The sequence below is a fragment of the Phocoena sinus genome, chromosome 1 (assembly GCF_008692025.1).
Source record: "Phocoena sinus isolate mPhoSin1 chromosome 1, mPhoSin1.pri, whole genome shotgun sequence".
Lineage (NCBI taxonomy): Eukaryota > Metazoa > Chordata > Mammalia > Artiodactyla > Phocoenidae > Phocoena > Phocoena sinus.
Genome location: NC_045763.1, coordinates 18,005,579 through 18,028,584, shown reverse-complemented (window position 1 = coordinate 18,028,584; position 23,006 = coordinate 18,005,579). Strand labels below are relative to the sequence as shown.

Below are 23,006 nucleotides of genomic sequence, written 5' to 3'. Positions count from 1 at the left end.
AAATGCCTCTTTACATAATTTCTGAAAAATACATAGATAGCTCAAAGTAAGTATGACAGCTCCATACACGCCCATTTTCTGTGGCCACAGAATTAGGGAAAATGACACAAAAGCTAGTCTCACTGTTCTCCACCTGCCTGCAAATGGCTATTTAAGCCTGTAGATCTTCTCAACACCAGCAGCCAGAAGCTGCCTCTGAAGGGAAAACTAAAATCAAAAACTGTTACACTAGGGGCTTCCCTGGTGGCGCAGTGGTTGAGAGTCCGCCTGCCGATGCAGGGAACACAGGTTCGTGCCCCGGTCCGGGAAGCTCCCACATGCCGCGGAGGGGCTGGGCTGGTGAGCCGTGGCGGCTGAGCCTGTGCGTCCGGAGCCTGTGCTCCACAACAGGAGAGGCTACAACAGTGAGAGGCCCGCGTACTGCAAAAAAAAAAAAAAAAAAAAACCCCAAAAACCCAAAAAAACCCAAACTGTTTCACTGGTTGTTAAAAAAATGATCTGTGGTGATCTCAGCAACTCTAGAAAAGGGGCCATGGAAGGCAAGACTGGTGGCCACATCTCCACTAGTCATGAGAGCCCTTAGAGAGCGGGGGTGACTAGCTTTCTTAAGGAGTTCAAGACTATTAATTCCAAAGGTGGGTGGATGATGGGCTCTCTGCACTCCACATGAAATGCACCCTGAAAGCAGCAGTAATGAGCACAGAGCCTACTGCCAAAGGAATCACAGGGCAATTTCATCTCTGAAGTCAACCTATCAGCAAAACTGCTCCCAGAATGAGAAACCAGCCTAAGCAGTTAGCCCGCCTGAACAGGAAAAGCCAAAAACCAAGATGCAGATGGTGAAATACAAGGGGTGGGTCCCACTGGAAGCCCTAGGGGCCCAAATCCTGGTATTTAAGAGCATACTTAGCAAAATTAGATCCAAACTCCCTGGCTGTTTACTATAATACCAAACTAATATGCACAAACTGGAGACTCTAAAAATTGCCCCAATTTTCTGGTTTATACTATGATGGGGTCAGAGCCTCTAAAGGCTCTATAGCCTCAGTACTTTTGTAAATGCAAAATTTTAAATTCAGGAATCATAGTTTATGAGACATTCTATCAGGAGATGTACCTAAATTTTTTTCTGTAGGTCACACTCAACGAAAGATCAGTATCATGTTTCAAAGTAAGAGATTTATCTTACCAGTAAAGACGTACCTGAAGCTGTGTAGCGAACCTGCCGAACCGCTGTATTCAGTTTAATGTCCAGGCCTTCTGCTAAAGCCACAGGCACACATGAGTAGCCATTCCTCACTGTCAGGTGGCTGCCAGTAAACTCAAAGTCATCATCCTAAAGAAGACAGAAAAGAACATATTTTCACACTTTCTTAATCTAACTTATACCATTTATATTGAGTCCTATAAAATAACACTGAAAAAACACCAGCTTGTGTAAAGTCAATATTCTAAGACAGAAATTAAAGAATAATCACTCAGTCTTCCACTACAGCTGCCCCAGGAAATTAAAGGGAAAACAGAAAAAACGCCAGAATGTCAGTAATAGCTGTCTCTGGGCAGTGAGATTAGGGCAGTTTCTTTTTTTCTGTGATAGACTTTTTATCATCACAGTCCTACACCACCAAGTCCAGACTACCCACGGCGGGCAGGAGAGGGAAGGAAGCTTATTCAGTAAATTCAGATGATACCATAAAAGTTTGTTTGGCTTTTGTATGCACTATAGATGTGGTAGGATATCAGATTCACCATCCTAATTACATTTTCTTCTACATAACAGCAAAATCAGTTTTTATGGCTTAAACTTACAGGTTTTAAAGTTGAGGAAGACTTCCAAAACTAAAGTTGGTCAAACCAGACGTAATCTAGGATTATAAAGATTCGCCCAAGATAATCCATAAAGAAGTCAAGATTTGGCCTGGAAGAATTCCCAAAATGATTTCATGTCTTTGAATTTACTGAAAACTTTTCCAAATAGAGAAACTTCTGAAGGCTAGTTGATATTTCTAATTTCATGAAACTCCTGGGGAAAACATACCACGATTCTTAGGAATTAGATAAAAATATACTGGGCTGGCAGCACAACTCTCACTACTTAGTGACTGACTCATTTGTTCCCCATATGGATCAATTCACATCACCTACATTCAAAATTTAATACGATTACAGATGAATACATATTGCAACATCAAATGATAGATCAGTGACTAGAGGTAATTTAGTATTTACATGAAAAACCATAAAGAAACTGGAAATTCTACAAGATTTGTACCACAAGCAAGTGCAATCCTTGCCAAATTCAAATTCTAAAGAATACCAGGACATAACCTGAAGATGAAGAAGTAAAAATAATTTTACTAGGAAAATGTATAATGAAAATGAAAATATGTAAGCAAAATATAATATTTACTTCTATACAATCTTAAGTCTGGCCAAAGTCTCAGATTTAGAGGTCCATTCAGCATCTAAGAAACATGGTGATTTCTCACCAGTTCAAGAGTAAATCACACTGAAAACACTTAAAAATAATTTAACAAAAGATGTGTGTAAGACTGGTACACTGAGAACTATAAAGTACTGCTGAGATAAATTAAAGGAAACCTAAAAAAATGGAGAGATATACCATGTTCAAGGATTAGAAGACTCACTATTGTTAAGATGACAATCCCAGAAGGTATTTTTTTGAAGAGACTGATAAGCTGATTCTAAAACTTTATAGATCTAAAATAGTCAAAACACTTTCAAAAAAGAACAAAGATGAAGAACTTATACTACCTGATTTCAAGATGTACTATAAAGCAAAAGTAATCAAGACAGTGTGACAGTGGCATATGGATAGACAGATATTGAATGGAAGAACTGATTTTCAACAAAGGCTCCAAAACAAATAAGGAAAAAAGATGGTGCTAGAATACTTAATTAGATAACCATATAGAAAAATATGAACCCTACCTCACCTCTCACTATACACAAATTTTTTTTTTTTTTTCTGGTACGCGGGCCTCTCACTGTTGTGGCCTCTCCCGTTGCAGAGCACAGGCTCCGGACGCGCAGGCCCAGCGGCCATGGCTCACGGGCCCAGCCGCTCCGCGGCACGTGGGATCTTCCCGGACCGGGGCACGAACCCATGTCCCCTGCATCGGCAGGCGGACTCTCAACCACCGCACCACCAGGGAAGCCCTATATACAAAAATTTAACTCAAAATGGGTCATAGACCTAACATAAGAGCTAAGCTCATAAAACTTCAGGAAGAAAACAGGAGAAAATTTTTGCAATCCCAGTTTAGACAAAGATTTTTCAGGACACAAAAAGCACAAAGCCTAAAGAAAGAGTTGATAAACAGGACTTCATAAAATTAAAAACTTTTGCTCTTTGAAAGATACCATTTAGAAAATGAAAACGCCAGTTGTAGACTGGAAGAAAGTATTTTCAAAACATAAATCTGACAAAGGAACTGTATCCAGAATTTACAGACCATAATGAACTCTTACAAGAGGACAAACAACTGTTTTATAAATTTAATTTTTTTAACTTTTTATTTTATATTGGAGTATAGTTGATTAACAATGTTGTGACAGATTTTTTTAAATAGGCAAAAGCTCTGAACAGACTTTTCACCAAATAATTGACATATGAATGGCCAATCAGCACATGAAAAGATGCTTCACCATTACTAGTCATCAAAGGAATGCAAATTAAAACCACAATGAAAAACTACTATACAACCATTAAAATGGTTAAAATTTTAAAAACTGGCGATACCAGGTGTTGGTGAGGTTATGGAGCAACTGGGGCGGGCATATACTACTGCTGCTGAGAATGAGATGTGGAAAACCGTTTGGAAGTTTCTTATAAAGTTAAAAATCTACTTCCCACAGACCCAAATATTTTACTTCTAGATATTTACCCAAGAGAAAGACATGAACGTTCACAGTAGCTTCAATCATTTATAGCCAAAAACGAAACAACCTAAATGTCTGTCCATGTATCAGTGAATGGGTACGTTCTGTGGCCGTATCCATACAATGGATATGAATATTACTAAACAACAAAAAGAAACAAACTATTGATATACACAACAACAATGAATCTCAAAATCAAAAAAAGGTACAGACAAAAGGCTACATACTGTACAATTATATACTGTATGGTCCAATTTACATGCAATTCTAGAAAAAGCAAAACTATAGTGACAGAAAGCAAATCAGTGGTTGCGTAGGGCCAGGAGCAGGAGGGCTGGGGACTGACTGCAAAGGGAAAAGAGGACTTTTCAGGGTGACAGAAATGTTCTGTATCTTAATTGTGGGTGTGGTGGTTCATGACTATGTAAGTCTGGCAAAACATCAAATTGCTCACTTAAAATAGGCGAGTGTTATTGAATATAAATTATATCTTAATAAAACTGTTTAAAAACACACATACAAACAAATTAACAGTTTATCTTAGGAGCCCTCTCAAAGACATGTGCAACAAAATACATGGTAAGGGAATTTTACCTGATCCCAATGTTTAAGGGAAAGTGTAGAGAGAGGTGTGGCATTAGCAAATTCAAGATTTGCAAAATGCCAGTCAAGTATTTGTCTGTCTCTTGACGAGAGATACACATCACTGCAAAATGAGAACAAAGGAGCACAAGGTTATTAAAGGACATTACTACGATTCTCAATGGGCTGATGTGGATGATCTCAGTGGGACTATGCCTTATGTGAAGAAATTCTAAGTCAAAAAGCAGGACCGTATCTGTTTTATTAAGTCCTTTATTCCTGCTGCCTAGAGCAGGCCAAGCTTACTGCATAAAGCAAAGGCCTGACTGTAATTCCGGGAAAAAAAAAGTCTTCTTTATACTGTTACCTTGCATTATAAAAGCTTACTTAAAAAATTTTTTTTTGTTTTATATTTTGAATAAAGCATGGACTTTTTTTTTTTAAGCAAGAATGGGTAGCATCCCTGACTACAGAAAAGAGTAGATGTATGTGGAGGCTGGATGCAACATGCAGCACACTGTCACCATGTAAGAGGTGAAGAGTTTAAAGCAATACCACCTTCTACACCACTCAAAGACAATTTTCATTCATGTATCAAATCTTATGGGAAAAGGCTATCTTTTAAAAAAAGATACCTAGATTCAAGTATCTAGGACACCGTTACACATTAAAATATAAGAGCAGAGGATTAAGGAACCTGACAAACAGTCCTATGTGCACAGATACCTTCCATTCATTAAACAATTTACAATACATTCACTGAACATAAATAAAAGCCCAGGGTGCTTTGTAATTTTTCTTTTAAATCTAACAGAAGGAACAGTAAAAGCTATCTTTCTTTTTTTTTTTTTTTTTTTTTTTTTTTTTGTGGTACGCGGGCCTCTCACTGTTGTGGCCTCTCCCATTGCGGGGCACAGGCTCCAGACGCACAGGCTCAGCGGCCATGGCTCACGGGCCCAGCCGCTCCGCGGCATGTGGGATCTTCCCGGACCGGGGCACGAACCTGCGTCCCCTGCATTGGCAGGCAGACGCTCAACCACTGCACCACCAGGGAAGCCCAAAGCTATCTTTCTGAGCGTTTGTGTTTTCCTTACCTTGGGGGATTGGCTTCCAATTCTTGAAGTTTTTCTTCTAGCTTTCCTTGTGTTTCAGCTAATTCATCATATTCCTGATAAAATTAAGAGAACTGGGTTGATCTTGATGGGTCAGAGACCCACCTAGTTATTTATACCACAGGGTGTAAGGCCTGGACCATATCCCTGTTCAGGTTAATCTACAAGTGTGCCTTAGCTGAAGGCTAGAGGTTGGGTCAGGGCTCAGGGATGGTTGTTCTTGGAGACAAGTTACAATGTTAGCCTAGAATTAAGACTGAGGGGGGTGGGGGAGGGGAGGTGGGGGAGGATGCAGAAGGAGGAAATAAAGAAACATACTAGTATGCTACACAGTAAGGATGAAAAAGAATAGTGACTACCACTTCTGGTGCGTTTACTGTGTCCCGAGCATGGAATAACCACTTCACACCCCCTACAAGTGAGGTAGTACTAACACCATGTCACAGATGAGGTGACTAAGGAGTCTAAGGTCACATGGCTAGGAGATACTAAGTTAGGGATTTCAACCAGACAGTTTGACTCCATTCAATAACTCTGAAGTCCATGTTCATTATCATTATTTTAAATTGTCAGAGATAAACTATGACAGAGGGCTAAACTGAAATGTGGGTAAGCTAAAGGATGACACTGTGAAAACAAGGCAGGAATTCTGCAGAAAAAGCAGACAAAATTAACCCATTAAGTTCCCACAGCTCCTGTGTACCAAACCCTCTTCTTCTTCTTACTACAGGCACCTGTGATTGGCTAGTGGCTCTCTCTTTTCCAAAGTTTCCCGGATCTATACTATTTCTTAGGATTCCAAGTTAAAACCAATGAGGCATGTATGTATACCTTGCATAAGGCAGTTAGATCCCTGTGTTTGCTTTTCACTAAGAACTCAGCAGTGATATCTCTGGGTGGCTTGACTTCAGATGCTTCTTTGTATTGCTGATGAAGTTCTTTAATTTTCTCTTTTAAATTTACCATCTAAGAGGGAAAAATACAAATTTACCATTCCAGACAGTAATTGATCACCAAAGCATGTACTTTGGTTCCTCCCCTAAACTGCTATTATACCAAAACAGGGTTATACTGCAAGGTCTATAGAATTCTTAAATACCTCTTCCAAATCATGGTATTAAAAAAAATTTTTTTAATGACATTTTAAAACAGGAAAAAATCCTATATGGCTCAACATAGAGGTATCACATCACTATCAGATAAGGAGGATTGGCTCTGTCTTCCAAAACAAATGGGAGAACTAGGAATGTCCCATTAATAAAAATATATAATTAATTAAAAATTAACTACCAGGAAAAACAAACTGTCTCCAATTAAACTTATTGCTTTGGGAAACAAATTGTCATGATTTGTTTTTTAAATATGTAAAAGGTCGAATCATCGCACAAAGAACCTTAAAGAACCATTCCCAATGTTAGTTTTTTCGGATTTCTGGTGGTGCTACACAAGACTAGGGTGAAGGTTAAAGCTTGAGACTGGGAGCTTCACACCAGCTGGCCATGTTCTAGCCACTCTTCTCACTTCATCCATACCACAATCCATGAAGAAGGTGTGCCAGAGACCTCTTCATTTGACAAGATGAAGAAATGAGGTACAGTGAGAGAATGAGGCAAGAGTCCAGTCACAAGATGCACCCAGATTTTGCATCATAAAGCCCCCAAGTTTGCAGCTGGCAGGATGAGGAGAAACAAATGGTTTCCCAATCTGGAGCTGGGGCTCTGGAAGGTGGCATAAACAAAGGCCCCCCTATAGGTACCACATATTGGCACCTCAAGTGAAATAATTATGCCAATGAATTATGGTACTGGCTGCTGACATGTTGTCTTCATCAGTGGGAACTTCACCCCAGCGCAGCTGATCTCCTTCTCATCCTAGACTTCAGCAGAGGGCACTAGGCCAGCTTTGCAACAGGCAACAGCCACCTGACACAGGAAAGATCTATTTCCCCCAGCATCAATTTACCAATAATGCCATACAGAAAGACTGACAGATAATACAGTGCCTTTTGCTAGTCATTATTTTCTTAACAATAATGAGCTGTGCAGACTTTCTCTCCCATGGAGAAAAAAAATCAGAAATGCTTTTAAATTTCTAAATTAAAGGCCTTTCCCCCTACTGATGCATCTTCAGCTATGAAAAAATATAAAATTTCACCTTATTAAGAAGTTCTTTCAGTTCCTCCTGAGTTTTCACTATCTTCTTCCAATGTTCAATCTGCTCATCTTTGACATGCTTTTCTTGCAACCTGAAGAGATAATATATATGCTCTGGCCACACAGCCAGCCTTGCTGAGTAAGACAGGTGCCCATCAGAAACATTTGATGGCATCAAGGCCCTCTAAAATTTCTAATACTTTGGAATAAGAAAGTTGGCTGGTGGCAAATTATTTTCTAGGCTATGTTAAATACAGTTAATTCAATACCATAAAAGACATGAATTTTACAATCCAGAGAGCCTTAAGGATCATGTAATTATTTTAAATAGCTTTACTTTTGGATTTAACTATTTCACAAGAAAATAAGTGAAAACTAGCTCAAATAAGATTTGATGAAAACTTTAAACATTAAATAGCAAATCTATAAACGGAATCTATAATACAACAAGCGGTATCAAAGTACTTACTGAATGACAACTTCCAATGCCTGGCCAAGGGACACAGGCTTATTATTGAGGACATTGAAGTCTAGTTGATGACTAAGGTAAGATGTAGCTTCTAGCAACCGGTTAAACTCTTGCTCTACCATTTCATCTTTCTCTTTAGGAACCTGAAAATTTGAAGTATGGCAGAGTTGGTCCTTACACGACTAAACATAACCATCCGTGAAAACACAAATGCTCTACAGTTTATAAGGTCAAAATATGTATCTCAAAGGGGAAACCTTTGAGGACAATGATTCAAACTGTCTTTTCTATGAAGTGGTCAATTCCATTAAATGAGATATGAAATGTTTCAGCCCAGATATTTTCCTATTCTCACGATTTTGCCCTCAGAGCTGGGACTCTACCTCTATTAACAGCCACAGGATTCACATTGGTGCTGAGTGAAGTCATGTGGAGCACAAGATGCCCTGGAGTTGACATGCACTGAGATAAGCTGGGCTGACATGCAGACAACACACTGGAGAAGTCCCAGAGAACAAAGACTATGTTAACACACCTGAGCACCTTCCAGAATAAGGACAGGATGAAAAAATAAGCCCAAGGTATCTGCTTCCCCTCAAAGACGACAATTTCAGGTAGGAGTAGGGAAGAGAGAAGTGAAATTCATGGCTATTAATAAGAACACAACAGCATCTTAATTCTTTCTCAGAGTAATAGTGTTTTATGGCACCAATTAAGTTCAGAGTTGAATATCCAATGCTCTTAGACTATGAGTGACTGAGGTACCAGGTCTGGCTCACTACTGTGGAGTAAGAGAACAGATTGCAAAGCAGATCATCAAGCTGCAAGACCATGCTCCTAATCCCTGCTGTGCCCCTACCTAGTGATACCATCAGTTAGCTGACACAAATTCCTCTGCTACTGCTTAATTCAGCCCCAAAGTGAACTGTATCTACAATCCTATTGCTGAATTCATGGGAACAGCAAGAAGGAAAAAGCATGTCTAAGGCAAGCATCTCTTGCCATAAAAAGCTAGGCATCGGGACTTCCCTGGTGGTCCAGTGGTCAAGACTCTGTGCTCCCAATGCAGGGGGCCTGGGTTCAATCCCTGGTCAGGGAACTAGATCCCGCATGCCACAACGAAAGATCCCACGTGCGGCAACGAAGATCCCGCGTGCCACAACTAAGAGCCAGCACAGCCAAATAAATACATTAAAAAAAAAAAAAAAAGGCGCTAGGCACCAACTGGGAAACAGGATTCAAAATTCGGATTTTCACTTTACCATCAACCTAAAATTGGTAACAAGAAAACAAAACATGAAAGTAAGCCCTAATAATCACTAAGGCTGAGGAAGAATGATCTACAATTAGAGGTAACTATTATGGACAAGATCATGACAGTAAAACTCTGCTTCTCATCTGCAACTCCTTCAGTTCTGCCCTTCCCAGTTCAATGGATGCTTTCGAAGCACTAGCCTCTGCCCCTTCACTGATGAGCCACACACTAACTCTTATCAGATGAGCCATGGTATAGCCAGAAAGAATATGGTGAGAAGTATAATCTGCACCAAAACAAAGGGAAAAGGACTGCAACTCTCCTTTGGAACTATAAATGATGACAAGACACTATAACTAATTCAATCAAAATAATATTTTAAAGCATCAAGTTCTAAAAGATCACACATGGGAGAGATCAGGAAATCTTTATGAATTAGAGAATCCCCCTTAGCCTTAGAAATAGAAACCCCTGAGAATCTTTTGGTTTATGTTGAGAAATAAGGCAGTGAATCAGGCTTTAGATGCTTGGTGCCATTTATATATCAGGGTGGTACCTAGGACTTGGTGGATCAAACACATCTGACCTACCCATTCAAGTCCAGGGCCAAAGAAAGGAGCTCTTGGTGACATCGCTACTTGTTTTGATTACACAGCTATCAGAGCTGATGGAAGTGACCCTCTTGTCAGGAATTTCATTTACTTTCCCGTCAGTTACATATACTCTATATATGATGGTCACATAAAGAACAGCTCAAAGCAATGCTGAAATTTTGCTTGGTGTTAATTCCCGCAGTGATGTTACAAAAGATGGTTCTAAATTTGGTGCTCCTTTAAAAAGGAAACAATCACATTTTCAATATGAAATCTACAAAGTTATGAGATCTTCACTGATCACAGATGCAATATGAATGACTGCTTTTCCTGGAGTACAAATGGTGATATTTCTACATGTGGCTTCTAAAATGCCTAGCAGGAGGATGCTATAGCAGCAAGAGGGGCCAGATCACATATTCCTCTACAATAGGACAGAAAGTGCCAATACGCCAAGTTTGCAAATGGTACAGATTAAAGCTCTTCCAGTGTCAATTGGATGGCTTGCTTTAGACAAGCTCTAATCTTTACAGCTAGAGTGACAGTTACATAGGGAAGTTCATATTGAAAAAGTACACAGCACTCAAAGGCTCAGTATCTGGGGTCCAGGGTGTGTGGTACAGAAATATTTAAAGGGACACTGTCAAGGTTAGAGGGACCAAATTTGAACTTTTGTTTCTTCCCTCTGTTTGCTGAGCAGCCCACTTGATTCGTTACACTTTCCCCTTTAGTCCACCCACATCCCCGACAAAAAACTTGACTTTTTACATGCGCTTTCAATGACAAATACTCAAATGGCACCAGCCCAACATACAGGTGCAACTCTACAACAACAAACCAGTGGGAATGTATGATGGACGGGATCTTTGGAAGGGAAAGATTTAAGTCTCAAGCTTTTAATGGGTTACTGTAAACAGTGAGGAAAATGAATTGAAAAATTATGAAAGAAAAATACCTTGACAGTGTCCTTTTAACCAGTGCAGCAGAGAGAGAAATAAACTGTAAATAAGAGCCCACAGCCAAGCCAAGTTTCGTTTTGTAAGACGGCAGTAAAATCAAGGCTTTAAACACACAGCATGACAGAAGCATTGTGAGCTCAGAAGCTGCAACTACCACAGAGATAAGGAACAGACTGTACAGAGACTAAAATGAGAGAGTCCAGGCACAGAAATGGGCAAAAGAAAGGCACTTTGGGTGGGGGTGGTAAAGGGAGACAGTGCAGAAAGCAGAGAGGAATAAGCAAAATTCAGTACAAGAGAAAAAGAACAACAATCAAACCAAACAAACACCAAACCAAAAGATCACTGCTGCATCTGATACCAGAATGACATGACTGCATCTCCAGGACACCCCCTCTAACTCAGGGCTCCCGTCAGCAGTCAGGTCCCATCCATTTTCTGCTAAGCAGTTATAGGAATGTTGTCAGTGACACCAGGGGTAGCTTTGAAACCTGGATTTTTTCCCATTAATTTTAAAATTACACTTTAAAATTAAAGAAATATTTGGAAAAGAGTAAATAAAATACTTGTCCATTAGGACACCAATACTGACTGGGAGAAAACTAAAATGTGTTTTTGATGTATTTAAACCTTGACTCTGTTTCTAAAGTTAATCTATTAGATATATTCTACTTGACACACTCAGACAATGACAAGAACTTTAGCAACTGACTACCCTAAGCACCCCCTACATACCTGTTTCAGGTCATTTCTTTCCCTTTGGTGAGAACCCTTGGACTCTGTTAGTTCCACAAATAATTATGAAAGGATGTTGAAATACTGGCAATCTCTAACACAAGTCACAATAATTTTAGTTTAACTTGACCATTCATTCTTTTTTTAGAAAATAAATTTATTTATTTATTTTTATTTTTGGCTGCGTTGGGTCTTCGTTGCTGCGTGGGCTTTTTCTAGTTGCTGCGAGCGGGGGCTACTCTTTGTTGTGGTGCGCAGGCTTCTCATTGTGGTGGCTTCTCTTGTGGAGCAGGGGCTCTAGGTGTGTGGGCTTCAGTAGTTGCGGCACACGGGCTCAGTAGTTGTGGCTCACAGGCTCTAGAGCACAGGCTCAGTAGTTGTGACACACGGGCTTAGTTGCTCCGCGGCATGCAGGATCCTCCCGGACCGGGGCACGAACCCGTGTCCCCTGCATCAGCAGGCGGACCCTCAACCACTGCGCCACCAGGGAAGCCCTAACCTGACTGTTCTATTGTATATTCTTAAATTGCATCCTCAGAAAGGAACTCAGCAAATGATTACCAAGGCTTAAGCACCACATTTTACGCAGCTGGATTTTTTATTACAACACAGTGACAACACATAACAGCAAACGAAGAAGCAGTCTTTCGGGAAAGGACCTTTGATACAGTTTCCTAGCAAAGAATCAAACAAAAAGGCTATTGCTTGAAACGGATTTTATGATTTTTCAAAACCATTTATTTCTCAATGAAAGGCTCCAAATAAATGGTTCCTTCAAGACTAAAAATTTGGTGAGTCTCACTCCTCTAAATGGGGTATAATCCTGACTGTTTTGATCCTATTATACGCAGCATCCATATATGGAGGATGGATTATATGGAGCATCCCTGAACATGGTCCGGGTGGGGAAGCCTGTGTGACTGGCTCATGCAGAATAAATTTTGGGAGAGCCAAACAACTTTCTGGACACAGTCCATGATTCTGTAAGAAATCATCTCAAAGGAAGGACAGCTCTCCTTAGTTCTACCTCTGGTTGCATTCTATCATCACAAGCTTGGTAGGTCTTCAAAAACATTGCCCATCTGTCATACTTCCAGTCTGCATAAGTTCTCTAGCAGCAGAGCAAAAATGGAGTTAAGTGTACCTAGGTTCCAGGTACTCAAAGTTCTGAGATTTAGCCAGAGAAATGCTCAGAAAGAATTACACGTTGAAGAAAGTTGTAATGGCAAAATCTGGCCAACAGAGGCCACAGTCAACCTCCACCTCTCCCATCCCCATGCACTTCTACAATTACGGTAAACGAAAGATTAGTGGAAAAAGAAATTTACATCTGAGGAGTTTCTAACCCAGATTCCCAAATAGCTAAGGGAAATGAGATATTGTTATTAACCCTGAAGGGAGAATAAGGACAACAGGTATATCCTTAATTCAAATAAAATTCAATGTGATTCTATAAATGGAGACTGTTGCCTCCCTCTCCTTCTTTTACCTCATAAGGAATCTTTTAGGGGATGTAAATAACTGACTTTCCTAGAGCAGGGACTAAGCCATGTGGAGAAGGCACACATGGCATGTCTAAGGAGTGCACCCCAGCAACTTCTAGCACATAGCAGAGGTGCTCAGTAAATTCTTGTTAAATAAATTAATATAGTTTGGAAAAGAAAAGTCAGTATTATAACTATATTTGAGGGGAAAAAACTTATTTTGCAACTTCAAAAACATTAAAGGAAGGCATGAGATTTTTACATTTATAAAAAGCAGGGATTGGCAGTCATGATTTTAAAGGGTAGAGAAAGACTTCATTAAAGATACCAAAGATGTTTCCAAAAAGGAAGATGAAAACTGAAACGGCCAAGATACCTCTATCAAAAGTATAACCACTTAAGCACCACTCTCTATGAATAAAAGTGGAAACTTGCTAAGTTATGGTAGGTACTGAGTGTATCCAATCAATGGTATTTCTAAGAAGCCTGGCATGCGTTACCTTTCAAGTGTTATCTTTCTTCCTCATAATCAGGTTCTGTTTCTCTAAGTAGTTACTGAGTCTTTTGATCTCACTTAATAATCACACACACACACACACACAGAGTCTCTCTCTCTTACACACTCACTCACTTCAGATACCTTTTCATTACTCAAAAAAAGTCAAACACAAAACTAGAATCTAAAGCCCCCAAGTTACTAGCTATATAGGAGATGCAGAAAACACTCACAGTCATTTCTCCAGTCTCCCCCACCAATCCATGTTTTCAGTCCTCTCACTGGTGACTCCCAAAATGCTCCTGAGATATGAATTACCCTATTTCCCAACCGTACCCATATCTATTTAAAACTGCATAATTCAGAGGATAACTCCATCATCAGTTAATCCGAGGGCACCTGCTTTATTAGCTCTGATTATTTTGTTTTGTTTTGTTTTTGCGGTACGCGGGCCTCTCACTGTTGTGGCCTCTCCCGTTGCGGAGCACAGGCTCCGGACGCGCAGGCTCAGCGGCCATGGCTCACGGGCCCAGCCGCTCCGCGGCATGTGGGATCTTCCCAGACCGGGGCATGAACCCGTGTCCCCTGCATCGGCAGGCGGACTCTCAACCACTGCGCCACCAGGGAAGCCCTCTGATTGTTTTTATAGGCTTGGAAGATACTTCTATTTATAAGAATATCCTATAGTAGAACCAGATTAGAAAGCCCTGTTCTAGTAAACCAAAGCCATAAAATAAGCTTCCTTTGTCAAAAACAAACATACAAGCTCAATATACTAGCTGCCAGTCCAGGACCAGAGAGAAGAGAGAGGCAAACTCTTTCAGGGATTCTTGTGACTGTTATTAAAACAATAACAAGGTAACAAAACAAAAACCACTTACTACATGATTTTTTTTCTATAGCAGCAAAATGGCTGAGTATGGTGATATGTCCTTAAGACAATATTACAAATGATATTAATAACTCTGAGTTAACTTCTGGCCTTGTATAGGATGGAATAATTAATTTCTATGTACTAACAACAGAACCATCAAATCAATCACCCTCTTTTCCACTGAGGCTATCCACAGAGAATGGAGGAACACATCCCATTTCGTTCAACGGTTCACTGAAGAAAAATCAATGGCTGAGTGAATATCATCACTCTAGGTGGGCCTCCTTAGAATAACTATTAAAAGAAAGCTCTCTGAGAAGGAGACTCAGCTGATGCAGTCACACTGGCAGTCAGAACTGCACACTCACCCCTGCCCCACCTTCCCTGAACTATCAGCTGGGCAGAACAGAACAAGTGCGGGCATTAAAGCTGCAACACCAGACAACGGACCTTGGCTCTACAACTTATTGACTATAATGATCTCAGGGAAACATGCATGTGCTTTAGATTCTTCCCCTGCAAAATGGGAGAATGAAGCAACTGACTGAGCTATTCCTTAGATTTCTAAAGCCACGCCACATATCTGTGATTATAAGCATAAATTAACCAGGCTATAAGCTCTTAGTGCTTGTCATATAAGCCAAAAGCCAGTCTACTGGTCACCGGTTGTCCATTCCTACTCTGAGCTAGACCACTGGGAACAGCATGATTAAAAAATATTAATACGTCTTCTCATGTTTGATTGACTAACTTAAGGCAAGCAGAACTCAAAGCTGCAAAGAATTTTTTCCCAAATTTGAGAATGCTTAAAGAATCCTCCTTACCATTTGGCTGCTTCACCAAATACAAACAAACAAACCTAGAAAAATCCTATAAAGATCAGAGTTGAATGACAACAAAATGCTGAAAACCACACACCAGCTTAACAACTGTGTACCAAAATGCTACTCAAAGGGCTGGTCCTGGTGAGATAAGGAGCTTATGCCAGAACATAAACTAAATGCACCACCACTTCTTTCGTTGACAAAGTCTTGTTACCAAAAAAAAAAAGTCATCATCTGAACAAACATCGTGGTTAAATGATGTGGTTTATTTACATTCTGGCACAAGATATTAATCTCATCCCATACTAGTAACCAAGAGTTCATGGATTGGCAGCTGGCTATAGGCCACACTTCAGCAAATATTGGTATGTTATTTAGAGACAAGTGTTTTAAAAAATGTTTTACAGCTTATCTAATACCAAGAAAGCAGACAATTTCTTTGGATATCTCTACTAGGAAAAAAACCCTCACTTTTTACTGTTAGAAAGACTAAATGAACCTGCTCTACATTCAGGAAAGTCTAAAGAAAAAGATAGTGTCTCCAAGATCAGTGATAATCTTTGGTTTGGATTCCATTACTTCTTGAGGACTAATGTAGTATCTACTTCAGAGACCCTGCTTCCTCAATTCAATTCTCTAAATTACTGTCTATCTACCTTAAACACCTATCTGGTCATGTCACTTCCCCTGCTCTCAACAAGACTGGAAAAATGGGAGTCCATTATAGTACTCTTTCTACTTTTGTATATGTTTGAAAATTTCTATAATAAAAAGGTGGGAAAAGATAATTATTTGTGTACAAGTACCACCAGACTACAGGGTCTTACATGGCAGGGACTGTCTTATCTCTTTATCTTTTACAGGTCTTTGCAGGGTAAATAGAAGTTTATAGAATTGTTGAATTAACCTCTACTTCATCCTTTTCCTTTCTACTTCGTTTATTTTGCCAGAAGGCTGCCCGCCCTTTCCCCTCACCCCCCAAAAAGCCCTGGGAGGAAATATGGATCCAGAATGGTGGGGATGGGAACCAAAACATTTCCTAAAAGTTTGTACTTCTCTGATATGAACTGCATATCCTAAAGATAGACAGGAAAAGGTGAGGATGTCCCATGGGACCTATCACACAAAATTCTGGAGTCGGAATCTAACCACTTTTAATAACAGTAGGCTAAACTGCCATATACATAGCAAGCTTCTCCTCCTTCAAATATAAAGATGATAGTGTGTTTACAGCCTGAGAATTGTAGACTCCCTCACTCCTAACAGGGGAGTTGGCAAAAATTCTACTGAATACAAACTTTTGAGTTTCACAGACCCCTAAAAATTAGGACTGACTTACATAACCTATAATACAGCTGTTAAAACACTCTCACTCTCCCATACTGAATATCACTTCCACACTATCATACCAACCACAGGAAGCTCCTAGGCCTCTGATCAACAAACACCCTTACCTACCTAAGCATCAGGTTAGTACCGCCATTTCGCTATTAGCCCATCAAAAACTAAAAAACTCAACAGGCTAGCTAGCCTAATCTTCATTATTTAAAGATAAATGCCTAAAAAGGCATGTATAACCCCTTCCTATACAGCTCAGAGTTAAGAAACAATCACAATAATGTCACACCATTTCTACTCTCAGTTCATATTTATATGTGTGCATATTCATTCACATATTTCCCCAAAATTGTTTTCGACTGAACCAAAGAAATTGTGAAAAGCAGTTTGTTGTCAACTTACAGCTTGTCCATTAGCTTCATAAAGTGGGCATTTTTGCTTGATCTTGGCCAGTTCCATATTTACTTGCTTGCTAACCACAGCCATGGGATTCCCTCCTAGAAAAAACTCCAACAATTAAATTCAACATACCTATGAAAAGAGAACAAAAACCTCAATGCAAAAATATTTTTACTCAAAATTTAAAATATCAAACCTTAGGGTACATGAATTATATATCAACAAAATGCCCAAAGTAAAATAAATATTTAAGTTAAGCATAAAGAAGAAAGCAAAACATTACCTATTACCAAAAATTAGTTAACATTACAGACCCTTCTAGATTTTATGTGCATAAAATTACAGACATATACATACAAAAGGATCATAACACATGTACTGTTCTGTGATCTTTTTCCAACTTAGCAACAAATGTGGACATAATTTCATGTTAATATGCAGCTACATAATTTTTAGTGGCTGCATAGTTCTCATTGTATAATAATTTAATCTTTTAATCTGTGGTTTCTAACATCTGCTACGTCACTGTCCAGTTGTCTATCTTCTTAGGATAATTTCCTAGAACTGGATCCGCTAGGTTAAAATCTATGTACATTTTAAATTATGCTCATATTGATGTATCTTTTCAGGAAGACTATTTGTCAATTTATCTCTCACTAATACTGAGAACAGTATCCTAACCAATATATTTTAAAATTGTATCTATAGCTTTTTTTTTTTTTAATCTATAGCTTTAAAATATAAGATTAAACAGGGACTTCCCTGGTGGCGCAGTGGTTAAGAATCTGCCGGCCAATGCAGGCAACAAGGGTTTGACCCCTGGTCCGGGAAGATCCCACATGCCAAGAAGGAACTAAGCCCATGTGCCACACTACTGAGCCTGCGCTCTAGAGCCCGTGTGCCACAACTACCGAAGCTGGTGCACCTAGAGCCCGTGCTCCACAGCAAGAGATGCCACTGCAATGAGAAGCACGCGCACCGCAGCAAAGAGTAGCCCCTGCTCGCAGCAACTAGAGAAAGCCCGCGCGCAGCAACAAAGACCCAACGCAGCCAAAAAAAAAAAAAAAAAAAAACATACATACATATATATATATATATGTAAGATTAAACAATTTTATGAGTCTCAGACCTTGTATTACAGCACAAAACTAAGAACTACTTACCAAGACCTGTTACTACCATGGCTCCAAGATCAGCTACATAGTTTCCTTTGCGAAATGTAGCAACTCGTCCACCCACACGATCCTGTTTTTCAGAAATTAAATGGCTAAAGTCATAAATTCTAGTTTAACCATAATAACCTGGCAAGGTACCATCTCAGGGCTCTTTGATAACTTAAAAAGAAAGGTGTAGTTAGAGTTTACATGGAGTACAATGTGAGCACAAAGAGCAAATGAACTTTTAACTATTTGAGAGAGTGGTAGGTAATGAATGACATATAAAAGGAACAGAATTAAGTTATGTGAGGTAGGAAACAATTTGACACCCAGAAGACATACTTAGTTACTGGTACTATTAGCCACCTACCCTAATGTCTCTAACGCCAGTTGTACAGGCTGAGCAAGGGCCACTCACATAGAAAATATCTGTTCACAAATTTCAACACTAAAGGCCATTTTTCTACCATCATGTTCTGACTCTTGCCCCACAGTGTCAAAGTCAGCTGTGAATGATTTCATATCTATCTGACAAATGCCTCTCCAGTGCAGCCCCATGCCCAAGGGCAGAGTGTCTACTGAGCATGAACTGTTGACAATACCTCTCATTTCTACACAGGCCCAAGTGTTATCTTTGCTGACTGTAGATTTTCAAGTATGGGGAAATCTTACTGAGCTGCGGTGATACTTCAGTCATGGATTACATGAGAGTACTCTGTAAACTCCAAACAAACAAATGAAAAAAAGCAAAACAAAAACCTGCACACATGGGTAGGAATCATAATGATCCCATTATTCCTTGCTGTATTCTTTGTACATAGGAGACAGAGGGCACACAAATGTTTTCTGAATTAATGAAAAAAATATTAAAGTAAGACTGTATCAGGAATTATTTAATTTTGATCTCTCCATACTCTATTTGAAAAGAACATTTTAAAAAATTAGGAATTTGTAAAAAGCAATTTAGATTGCTCTGCACAAAACATTTTGAAAGCTTTTATAAAATTTTAGATTGTTCAGGTTATGTTAGAAGTGTTTTGTTTGGTTTTTGTTTCTTTAAATGGTAGGAGTCAAGGGAGGTCTTTAAGCCACTGAAAAATAATAAATCTCAAAAATTACTCATGAAAATGATTTGAATAGTAACATCCTAATGGGATGTTCTTTTTTTCCACTCTGTGCCATCATCCCCACCCTCTTTCAGTTTCCATTTCTCTCTCTAGGACTCATGATAAGGAGCCAATATCTTGGCTTCACCAGGCTGTAAAAGATGGCTGCTGTCTGAGAAGCAACTCCTTTCCGTTTACAATCAAACAGAATACAATTCACTCTGTCCCACCACTAAAAATAACTGCATCCTGTAAAGGGTATGCCCGAGAAAGCCCCCAAATTGAAAGTTAGCTGCAAGAAACAATGACCTGAAAATATACATCAAAGGGCTATATGGATTATTTATAAACTCTAAATACTCACTGAGCACTCTGCAAAGTTTTACTGTCAAAAATGCTTTATCCAATGTAGTTAACACTGTCAAAATACTTTGAGTATTATTTAAATCAGTTTGGTTTAGTTCAATTTGTAAGATTCCTTAATTTGCAACAGATAATTTCCTTACCATATTTCCATTAAGCTGGGCTTCTAAACCCAAAATAAAATTCTTACCCTGGCTTCCAGAAGTGTGACATCCATTCCAAAACTTTGTAACTGACGAGCTGCTGCCAAGCCCGAGACCCCAGAGCCTATAATGATTACCTTTCCTGTCTTTTTAGCTAAAATTAAAAAATGAACAAAAATTAAAATACTTTGTTGTAGGTTTAAGAGTTATTTGTTATTTTTTTATCAAGAAAATTTCTAGGTTCTTAACATGTTATGATGTCTCACAAAGTAACAATTCAGAGTTATTTTCAAAATATGAAAACTATATGAATACAAATTAGTAAATATCTGAAACTTAGAAACTTTAATTCAATGTTGAAAATTCATAAATGAAACCCTTTATCTTAAGATTTACTTTTTCATTACCTCAGCCATGTGCTTCAGCGTCTGTGACCCTCGGTTAATTTATTATGAATAATCTCCCACATTTACCTCACAATTATACTTAGGACAATTTGAGCAGTCAACCAATCGATTCTTAAAGCTATTTTCTTTAAGCTCTACTTCTGCAGTCTTTAGTTTCCTTTTATGAAAAATTATTAAAGCATAAATATATATTATAAATAGATAGATGTGTTAATTCTCAAAATATCCCTATCTTCTGATTCCTGGCAGACATTATCCAGACACCATTAAAGGGGTAAAAAGCATTTAAAAAATAAAAATGCAACCTTTAGCATTGCATTAAAGAACTGGTTAATGAGAGAAAACAAACTTCCTACTTTATAACTGATTTTTTTCATAAATTTTACTTTAATTGTTTTTTCTTAAATTGGAAATTCAGTATCTTTTACCAAGTATTTATCAAACCAGAAATTATAGGAAATTCACATTTACAAAGAGATTTTACTTTAAATTTGACTTACAAGAAGATAAACTTGGGAATATTTTGGTTCTAAATATGGATTTAGAAATCAAAATAAAATGCTAAAAAGCCTGCTGGAACCTAATTTAAAACCATAAAATTCATTGGCCAGGTCCTTACTTGGGAGGGGCTTTATCCTCTTATAGATGCCGAAGTTGATAAGACCGTGACGCTCTAAATAACTGTGAACTCGGTGGACAAGCACGGTATCACCTACAGAAAAATGGATTTTAAAACATGTTTATCTTTTTAGCACTTTAAATGGAAAACTCTTAACTCTTCTTCTATTTCTCCATCATGAAGTCATTCTATTCATCTTTTCTATAAGCTTCAAGTCATGTGACTCCTTTAGAAAAGTGATTCTTAGAACTATTAATCTGTGTGGTAGTCCAAAATGCATATCACATAATTTCGAATTTTTAAAAATGACATCCCATTACAGATGAAATGAAGGACAAAACCAACCCTTTTAAAAGTAGTATTATGCTCATTTACTTTGGCAAAAACTTTACAAGACTGCTGGTGGCAAGTGGGAAATGAGAAAGCCAGATAGACAGGCTGAATGCCAGCAAAGTACTATGTGGATTAAAGCTGGAACATAGGTCTGGAGAAATTATTAGCAATCTCTGAACTCACTCACCTGTCAACACAATTAAAAAATCAGAAAAACAATTACAAACACACAAAATAGTTTTGCTGCAAGGCTCATTTTTGCATAGCACAAGAAGATGAAAATTCATTATCAAATTCATTATCAAGGAACCATGAACACACTACTTACTGTTGTAAGGCGCTTCTAATTGTTGGAGAGTAGCTTCAAAGGTCAGCTGAATCTTTGGATTATCTAACCACAACTGCAACTGTATTTAAATGATAGAAACTGTATTACAATCAAATAGACATATACCATTTGATCACTTTAAAATATCTTTTTAACTTTAAATCCTCAAATATAGGTTTTCCTTTCAGTGAAACAGTAAGGGTTATATTCCTGACAAAGAAACTAATGAAACACAAAACTATGTCAAATGAGTGAATTATTAAAGAAGCTAGGAGATAATTTAGCCTGCCTAGTAACTTGCCAAGATCATACAGCTGGGGAGCAACAAGAATTTAAACCTGGGTTAGATAACTCCAGAGACCGAGTAGATACAAAATCAAATGATCAATCAGATATGTGGGGAGGTGTGTGTGCAAAGGATAACTCCTCAGTTTTGGGCTTGCACAACTAAATGAGTTGGTATGCCATTCACTGAATGAGGGACACTGAAATAAGAGATAATGAGTTAAGTTTCAAGACAACAAGAGGAGGTGAAAGACTGGCATCTAGATACATAGCTGGGGTTCAGAGGAGAGTTAAGGTTTAGAGCCACTTGCTTATGGGTGATAACTGAAGCCAAGTGTGTAGAACAGGGCTCCTAGTGGGAAAAAACAGGGGAGAGAGGAGAGGACCTTAAGGAACTCTAACCAGTTCACATAGTGGCCTGTTGTTAAGGATAAGGCTATAAAGCATTCAGAGAAGACAACCAGGGAGGCAGGAGAAAAACTAGAATAATGTGTTAAGCTAAGGGAGCTGTGTATTTAAGAAAGGAGGAGTCAATCATTTTGAATACTGCTGAAAAACCAGTAAGATGAGGAATAAAAAATATTATGGTACAATCAATGGGCTCTAACATGAATTCTTTTCAAACTGAATATATATCTACAAAATGTAAGACCAGCTGAATACCATCATATTTACATCTTAGCTAAAAGTTAATAAAGACTGCTCCATAAACAAGTTTCAAAGAAGGAACTAAAGTGTAAATAAATTCAGGGCTTCCCTAGTGGCACAGTGATTGAAAGTCCGCCTGCCGATGCAGGGGACATGGGTTTGTGCCCTGGTCTGGGAAGATCCCACATGCCGCAGAGCGGCTAGGCCTGTGAGCCATGGCCACTGAGCCTGCGCGTCTGGAGCCTGCGCTCCACAACTGAGAGGCCCGCGTACCGCAAAAAAAAAAAAAAAAAAAAAAAAAAAAAAGTGTAAATAAATTCAATTACAAAGAGATATGACCAAATCCATATGGACCCTCTGCTTTTCTCTGTGGCCACTGTCAAAGGAAAATGGAATTCCTCAAGCACACAGTGGGCCCAAGTCCATCACTCCTCAACACAA

At 38.8% G+C, this 23,006-nt stretch overlaps 1 protein-coding gene across 2 annotated transcripts in view; it reads right to left on the bottom strand.

Moving 5' to 3' along the window:
• The window catches only part of KDM1A (lysine demethylase 1A), a 64,309-nt gene that overhangs the window by 5,552 nt on the left and 35,751 nt on the right, over positions 1–23,006 (bottom strand). For both annotated transcript variants that reach the window (XM_032621373.1, XM_032621384.1), the window contains 11 exons: positions 21,633–21,711; positions 20,972–21,064; positions 19,993–20,099; positions 18,340–18,421; positions 17,180–17,274; positions 8,220–8,362; positions 7,752–7,842; positions 6,429–6,563; positions 5,580–5,653; positions 4,498–4,609; positions 1,204–1,336 (listed from right to left, as the gene is read on the bottom strand). In XM_032621373.1, the coding sequence (XP_032477264.1) occupies positions 1,204–1,336; positions 4,498–4,609; positions 5,580–5,653; positions 6,429–6,563; positions 7,752–7,842; positions 8,220–8,362; positions 17,180–17,274; positions 18,340–18,421; positions 19,993–20,099; positions 20,972–21,064; positions 21,633–21,711 (1,144 nt within the window). The remainder of the gene's footprint in view (positions 1–1,203; positions 1,337–4,497; positions 4,610–5,579; positions 5,654–6,428; positions 6,564–7,751; positions 7,843–8,219; positions 8,363–17,179; positions 17,275–18,339; positions 18,422–19,992; positions 20,100–20,971; positions 21,065–21,632; positions 21,712–23,006) is intronic.